Source organism: Panicum virgatum, chromosome 5N (assembly GCF_016808335.1).
Source record: "Panicum virgatum strain AP13 chromosome 5N, P.virgatum_v5, whole genome shotgun sequence".
In the NCBI taxonomy this organism is placed as follows: domain Eukaryota; kingdom Viridiplantae; phylum Streptophyta; class Magnoliopsida; order Poales; family Poaceae; genus Panicum; species Panicum virgatum.
The window spans coordinates 53,591,344-53,599,723 of record NC_053149.1 but is presented as its reverse complement, the minus strand read 5'-3'; the positions used below and the strand labels follow the sequence as shown (position 1 = coordinate 53,599,723).

The following is an 8,380-nucleotide window of genomic DNA, read 5'->3' as shown; positions in this document are numbered from 1 at the left end:
TATATATATATACTGAGAAACTTAGCGATCTAATTATTTTTTATAAATTATATAGTACTATATATATGATCCCGCTGTGCTTGATCAATCCATGCATCTATAAATCGCAGTAATATAAATCGCGCTAATAAGAATGGGAACATATCTAGTGCAAACTAAGGACCTCGTGCAAACCCGTGCAAACCTACTAAATAAAGTTTCAAAAAATTCTGAAAAAAATAATGAATGTGCTTCTCAGATTACATCATCTATATATAAAATTTCATGGTCAAATTCGTCTTACTCTAGAAGTTACAAAAAAGACAAATTTGAGATGCATTTGAACCATTATTGTTGTCAGAAAATTTGTCTTTTTTGTAACTTCTAGAGTAAGACGAATTTGACTATGAAATTTTATATATAGATGAGGTAAGCTGATAATCACATTCATGATTTTTTTCAAAAAATTTTGAAACTTTGTTTAGTAGGTTTGCACGAGTTTGCACGAAGTCCTTGGTTTGCACTAGATACGTTGCCAATAAGAATCTAGCTGAGATGCCATCAGGGAATCCAACAGTGAGACTGCATGCCGGTGCTCGCCGAGAAGCTGTCGACCGATGAGGCGCTGACCGCCGACGTCGACGACGACCCGAGGATGGCCTCCATGAAGTCCATCACGGGGCCCATGGCCGGGTCGGCCGCGAAAGCGCCCGCGCCGCCCTTGGGTTCAAGAAACACCGGGAGGCTCCGGACGGCGGCGGCGGCGCCCTCATCTTGCTGAGCCACGAGATCAGCGGCTGGCTTGCACTGGCTCGCGACGCCGCCGGGGCCGCTCTCCGGCGGCGGGAACGCGTCGACCGCGCGGCACAGCTTGATGAAGTCCCCGTCGACGCCGTACTGATGGAGGTCGTTCCCGCCGCCGCCGAGGACGCCGTTGTTCCCCGGGAGGAAGAGCGGCTGGGAGACGAAGTCGGCCCACGCCGCGGCGGGGTTGTGCGCCATGGGAGGAGGAGACTGCGGGCTCAATGTGACAGCTTGTAGGGCAGCCGCATTGTCCGCCCCGTTCAGCGGCGCGCATCCGGCGGCCGCCATGCCCTGCCCTGCTCCATCAAGGATGTTGTAGTACAGGTCTGCAGCTAGCATTTGCAGCAGAAGGCCGAGTTAAAGTTGTGCTCCACCACATGCATGATTGGTGTCAGCCTATGTTTCTTCAGAAAAATAAATTCGGCGTCAGTCTATCCAGAATAACTTGTTCTATCCTAAGAGGAAACAGTTTTTCTTCTTGATCGAGTCCAATTGTAGCCAAAGAATCTCAGAACACACAGAAAGCAAAGTGCATGCAGATAGGTGTGTGTGAGAGGAACTATAAAGTGTAGCAAGTTTTTCTGAACGAACAAAAACTGTAAACTGTAATCGAACGAACACAGGATTGTACCTGGGTGAAGGCTGCCCACAGCCTGGGAGATGAGCTTCTTCTTGATGGTGGAGTTCCAGAAGTTCTTGACCTCGTTGTCCGTTCGACCAGGCAGGTGCTTGGCGATCTGGGCCCACCTGCATTGCAGTAAGAGAGCCAAGCGGCACACATTTAGCCATCCCCATCTTGCCATTTGCGTCGCTTTCCTTGTCCCAAGCAAGTTAATGTGATTGTGCATTACTCGTATATAGGCGGTTGCATGCACAGATAAGTAACTGTCAGGCAGGAAAATCTGCAGGGTCACATGCATGGCCGATTTGCGTGTAGGGCCGGCCGGCCGGCCGCCGGCGAGGCCTAGCTAGCTAGGATTACCTGTTGCCAAGAACCCTGTGGAGCTCGATGATGAGGGCCTCCTCCTGCTGCGAGAAGCTCCCCCTCTTGAGGTCCGGCCTCAGGTAGTTGATCCACCTCAGCCTGCAGCTCTTGCCGCACCGCTGCAGCCCTGCATGTAACCACGAACACAAGCACGCACACTGATGAATAGCGAAGACTGAACTGAAACTTTCCTTCCTTCTGCTTGCTGCTAGGAAACGGCCACACAAATGCGTGTGTCGATCAGCATCTGCGTACCTGCTTGTCTCGGGACGGAGCTCCAGCAGCCATGGCCGTGCGTGGTGATGTACTTGATGAGCGTCTCGTCTTCCTCCGGCGACCACAGGCCCCTCCGGACCTTCTGCTTGTTGCAGCAGGAGTGGTGCCCCATCTCCCACCTCCCTCCCTCTCTGAAGGCCGGCTCACCCACCACCGGCCTGGCTGCTGCACGGCACACAGGCCGGGATCGGAAATGAAATGGAGGGCCAGAACCACTTGAGCTCTAGTGGTGCATGGTTATAAAGAAGAGGAGGGGAGGAGGTCGGCAGCCAGTACTGCAGCATGCCGAATGCATCGACGCACGCATATATCCAAGGGCAGGCAGGGCAAAAGCACGGGCAGGAAAAGTCGGCCCAAACCTGTGCATGGGGGTGGGGGGTCGGGGGGGGGGGGGGGGGGGGGCGAGAGAGAGAAAGATCAGAGCGCCCTAGCTAGCTAGCGGCTAGTCGCCAGCAAGCCACTAGGCGCGTGAGCAGGCATGTTACGGGCTCTAGCTAGGTTGCCCCAAATGTGAGTGGACGAACCGAGTGCGTCATGGCTAAGGGAGCTAGCTGGACGGGGGAGGAGGACGGCCGGCCGGTGGGCGGCGGTGCCCGGCCGGAGCAAGGGCACCCCGGTGGGGACCAGTGGGACGGGGCTCCGCACCAATGCCTGGCTGGTTTTAGGAAACCCCCTCTCGGGCTCTCCTGTGCGCGGCGTGCATGTCCATGGTGTGCGGTGTGCACAGTACGGTGTGCAGTGGTGAGTGAGCTTTGCATGCGTGCGCGAGAGAGATTTCACCGCTTTGTCAGCGCGGCCATAACTGCCTGCCTGCAGCTAGCTTTCGTCAAACTGGCCGGGAGTGCTGCATGGCAGCATGCAGTGCAGCTACCATTCAGACCTGTATCAATTCGTGGAGCTAATGGCGACCGATGTGCTCTGATCCATTGCGTCCACATTTGGACTCCAGCCCAGAATGGCCCGGATGCTTTGGCACATTTATTGTGCTTACTTACCGTGCCCGGCCTCGCTCTAGCTCTACAGAAGATCGAGAGAACCCCAAGGACTTCGATCTATGGGCAGGGCTTGGCCGGGGAGAGAGGGAGACCCTACACGATCTGTAGTAAAAATGTTGTTTCTTAAGAATTACTACAGACCAGCGCCTTTTTACGGGAGCAACCTCTTTGACAAAACGACCAGGGTTTCGGTTCGGAATCCCTCACTATAGTACTGCATGCAAATAGTATTTGCCAGAGAGAAAGACAAGAGATAAGAACTGCAAAGGTCATGCATATGCACGTACGTATTCGAGGACCTAATTTCGGTAGCTTCCCTAAAAAGATTGTGTAGTGGCAATTAAGTCGAGTATAGGTGGCCATCCGTGTTTGTGTGTGTGTGTGTGTGTGTGTGTGTGTGTGTGTGTGTGTGTGTGTTCTCAACAAAGCTTTGTTGGCAGATTAAGCATACATACTCTCTCCGTTCAAAAGTACTACAACATATTTTAATTTTGTCTTAAATTAACTTTTTCGTATTTTGATCAACTTTATGGTTGGTCTTAATGGTACCATACATGTGTTGCAGTTGCCGCCAGTTCTTGGTTCATTATCAAGTGGCTCTTCTTTACATAGTTTTTGTTCCAAAAACAAGTGCCTCATCCGAACGAAAAGTCAAGCATATCAGTTAGGGTGCAAAAATACTAGCTTTGGGCAGCTCTCTCTGTATCAGTTGACGTACGCAATCGATCGAGAAAAGGAGAGCCGTAAACCACCAGCAAGCTAAAAACAAGTACAATCTGGTGACACACTTCATCCTGTGATCCTGTCAATCTGGCACGCACACGCACACGCGCGCCCTCTGACATGCCATGCATCGCCCTTGACTCGATCCAGACCCGAGATACAGAAAAAAAAAGTTACCCCTTGTTTAGATGCAAAATTCAAAAATTCAAAACTATCATATCGATTGAGAATCTTACATGCATAGAGTAGTAAATCTAGACGAAATAAAAAATGAATTACATAGTTTGTTTGTAAATTGTGAGACGAATCTAATGAGCCTAACTATGCTATAATTAGATACTAAATTGCTACAGTAATTGCTACAATACACATACTCTAATGATAGATTAATTATGCTCATTAGATTCATCTCGAAGTTTACAGACAAGTTCTGAAATTAGTTTTGTGATTAGTCTATATTTAGTACTTTAAATATTAAAAGATTTCTTTTCAAAAAGTTTACAACACGCATCTAAACGAGGCCTACTACTACCTGATTGAGACCAGCATCCGTTGGCCAAGAACGCCGCCGAGGAATATCGACGCAGAAAAGGGGAGCGATTTCATTTCCCGGACAAAAAACACGCCGAGCTGCGTGCATGCATGGGCCATGCAGAGAGACATGGCTAGGAAACACGAGCGCATGATCACGTCCGGCCTCAAATCTCCCTGGATCAACCGAGCCAAGCGTGCACCACACGTCCCAAAAGACTCCCATACGGGTCTCATGTGCACGTCCCTCGCGCGCAATCAACGCGCCGGGCCCCGCACGACATGTCATGGCAAGTACGCGTACGTACCACCGCTCCTCCTACTCGCGGGCGGAGAACGAAAAGGGTGTTAGAACAATCCTGTGTACGTACCCCCACGTACGTGCACGGTACACATGTCCTTTGCAGCCCGTACTTACATACTTACATGTGCATGTCAACATGCATGTCGTCGTCTTATAAAGTAGTTGTATATGTAATACTATAGGAGTGTTATATATATATATATATATATATATATATATATATCAACAAAAACAAAATAAAAGGAGTAGCCAGAAAACAGAAATTAACATGGGGTGGGGTGTGCGGGATGTGAGTAGTTAATGTTGTATTTTATCTTTCGGGTTGTGTTCAGCTGACTTGCCGGTTTGTGTCCATTTGGAATCCGTTCCATTTGGGTTGTAACCGAACACTGTATCTCTTTTTCGTCTTAACTAGGCGTATGGCCCGCGCATTTGCGCCGCTAGTATTGAAAATTCAAAAATTTGCGTATCGTTATATCCTTATTATTTTTTAAAGATTATATTATTTGTTACCATACACCACCCTATTCATTATCATAAATTATGTCTTATTGCTGGTTAAAATAATTTAAATATGATCTACTTATAATAACAATTTGATTTGTTTAGCTTGAATAATATTATGCATATAATTATTCTTATTTTTTTATTTTGATTGATTGTTGTGAACTTTAGTTTTTATTAATAGTATATGTTTGTAACTAATACATAGTTAAATAATATTTTATATAATTTTTCGTAATGACATTGATGGGTGATTTTTAATTAGGCACATGGGTATTTTAGGCTAATTTTTATCATAATGACAGTGGTGGGTAAGGCTAATTTTTATCGTAATAACAGTGGTGGGTAATTTTTATTTTTCTAGTAACGTGGAGGCTCAGTTTGTTGGCCAAATAATAAGATAATAGCATATGTTTATAACTTATACATAGTTAAATGATATTTTATATATAATTTTTCATAATGCATTGGTGGGTGATTTTTAATTAAGCACAGGGGTATTTTAGGCTAATTTTTATCGTAATGGCAGTGGTGGGTAATTTTTATTTTTCTATTTTTCTCTGATTAACATAGAAATTTTTAGATGTGGAGAGCAAATGTGGAGGCTCCGTTTGTTGGCCAAATAATAAGATAATAGATACAATGATACGCTGCGCGCGTATTCTAGAAAAAAAAACCTGGGGGGGGGGGGCGGAGACCCATTCCATCTGGTTTCCAAGAAAACCAAACAGATCCTTAATGATTATAGTTTCTCTCACGCTGTCTCTGTAAGCTGGCGTTCCCAGCAGTCTGTACGAAAACACTTTGTGGCTTTTCTATGAAGGCAGCAGGCAGGGATGAGTTCTTGGCCCCCCAAAAAAACGGAAACAGAAATAAACTTGTACGTGCCGTCGCTATCACGGAGCTGTGTAGTAGTTTGGGAGCGTGAAACGGCAGGCGATGCACCGGCGGTTCACGAGTTGGCGAGAGCGATTTTCCGATCCTCTTGTACAAGTATATCCAACCGAATATAAGCTGTACTGTGGTCACGCAGGCAGCACCTCATCATGCATCGTTGCATCTCTACTCAACTTGGTGCTCTGCCTCCTCTGCTTTCTCCCCGCGCGCGCGTCCGTGGCGTACGAAAGGGCAAAGACGAGGCGATGTGATCCCCCAACCGCCCCACATCGATCCATCCATTGTTTCAAGGCCAAGCCTCCGTCCCGACCTGCGTGTATGTGTGCATGTACTCTCTCTCTCTCTCTCCCTCTCATAAATTATTTGTGTGGTTAATTAGTCTCTCTGATCGGTCGATCGACAGCATGTTTTGTGACTTGGGGTGGAAGCAAAAGAGAGGGATAAGTAGTGTACGTGCGAGGCCTGTCACGAGCCACGTAGGATCGGGACGGCTAGCAGCTATAGCGCTAGGCACGCACACATCCGGTACGGTACGTGCTCATGGCCGGTGCTCCTCCGATCCGTGGAGCGGCACACGTCCGGCCCTCCGAAACGGCAGTACGTAGAAACCGCTCCACGTGCGGGGGAACTGGCGAACGTCGTCGTAGGGTTGCTGAGCTTTTGCTGCACTTGTAAGCCAAGCTACGCCTACGGGGAAGTGAATGCCGCGATATATAGCTACCATATACGCCCAAGACAAAAGGAAATGTGCACCGTTATGGTTAGAGAGCATGCACCTTTTCGTTGGCCTTTTCTTTTTCGTGTGTGGGTGTGGGCCGTGGACACGAGAGCATGCATGTGTACACAGTACAACGTACGACTTGATGTGTGTGATTCACTCTACCTCGAGCTCCATCGATCGAGAGCGTCGTCTATTTTATTTCAAAAAAAAAGAGAGAGAGAGCGTCGTCTATCCGTGCGTGCCGTGCAGTTGGGGACGGAGCTGACCGGGGGAGAGTGGTTCAGTGTGCCAGGACGACTCACGACTCTCAACTGCTACTACCCATGGCGGCCGGAGTCCGAGTGGAGATGGATCACGGCCGGCCGGCCGGAGTCAGACACTCAGACAGCAGTCAGTAGTGGAGTTGATACCGAAAGATCGCCGCAGCATCACAATCCCTCGCTTCCGCTTATGGGCCGTGTTTGGATGCAACCATGAAAACTTTTGCACTAAAAGACGAATGCCGCATGCAGTACTAAATGAAGTCTATTTACAAAATCTTTTTAGGAATGGGTATAACTTTTCGAGACGAATCTAATGAGCCAAGTTCCATCATGATTGGCTACAGTGATGCTACAGTAACCGTGCTCAAACATCCTCTAATCGTGCGGTCAAAGACCTCATTAGCTAGAGCAACTGCTACAGTACCATAGTTGTGGAGGTAATTTTGCAATTAGACTTTATTTAATACTCCTAATTAGTGGTCAAAACATCGTTTCTCTCTCATCAAAACATTTTCACTCCACAACCAAACATGGCCATGGCTAGCCTTCGCGGCAACTTTTACCAACGAAATTCGCAAAAGGCATGGATGCATGCATGCATGCATGTCCTGCCAGTACAGGCATGTCACTGGTCGCTCTTCCCATTTCGGTCTCCTCATGTCCTGTGCTGTATGTAACGCGCCGGAGGGGGAGCACGGCTTTAACTCGACCTGGAGTCTCGTCGTGTCAGCCGGCCTGCAGGGACGACGTGCCCGGCGACCTACCTGACTACTACTGTACTACGCATGATGATCTGATGGCCGAAGTGATCCCGCCGGTCTGTGGACGGGCGTCCGTGCGTGCGGCGCGACTTGTCGAGTCCGCGAGATCGATGGCTCTCCGTGCTATGGAGCGAGTCCTCGTCATCCCGGCCGGCCACCCAAAAGCCGAAAGGAACCGGCCGAGCGTGGACGACGGAGTCGCTCGATCTCCGCGAAGCTTTCCCGATCGGTTGACCATCCTAGCCAGCGTACGGGGCGGGTCGCCATCTCCGGTCCGGTCCCCCGCGCCAGCGTGTGCGTCGCTTTTTTGAGGGGTCGGGGGACGACGCCGCTGCCGTTACCCGGCTACCCGGCGCCGGGAAGAGGACAAGCCGAATCCCCCCGATATCGCCGTCGGCGTCGCCACCCGGCTGCATGCATGCTTTTGACTTTCAGATCAACAGTTATTATAGGTGATAACAATTTCTTGCTTTTGACTTTCAGATCAACAGTTCATGGACCTCTCTGATCAAGCTTGTTGTGGACTTTCACCCAAGGTAATAATGAACTTACTGATGTTTTGCATAGATGATATTTCACAACTCGATGAATGTTTATATTCCCGCAGCATGCTGTTTGAAATTACTAGTACTCATGG

The 8,380-nt window shown here is 48.7% G+C and overlaps 1 protein-coding gene across 2 annotated transcripts; it reads right to left on the bottom strand.

The window, feature by feature from the left end:
• LOC120675376 (transcription factor MYB86-like) lies at positions 1 to 2,305 on the bottom strand. Of its 2 annotated transcripts, none has more exons than XM_039956588.1 (5): positions 2,024 to 2,305; positions 1,766 to 1,895; positions 1,415 to 1,530; positions 526 to 1,115; positions 1 to 135 (listed from the first exon to the last, which is right to left on the bottom strand). In XM_039956588.1, exons 1-4 carry the CDS (start codon positions 2,154 to 2,156, stop codon positions 541 to 543), a joined length of 954 nt encoding a protein of 317 aa, XP_039812522.1. In that variant the 5' UTR covers positions 2,157 to 2,305; the 3' UTR covers positions 1 to 135; positions 526 to 540. The 2 variants fall into 2 exon arrangements, with proteins under 2 accessions (XP_039812522.1, XP_039812523.1); XM_039956589.1 differs by having other exon boundaries at positions 526 to 1,109.
• Positions 2,306 to 8,380: the final 6,075 nt, after the last annotated feature.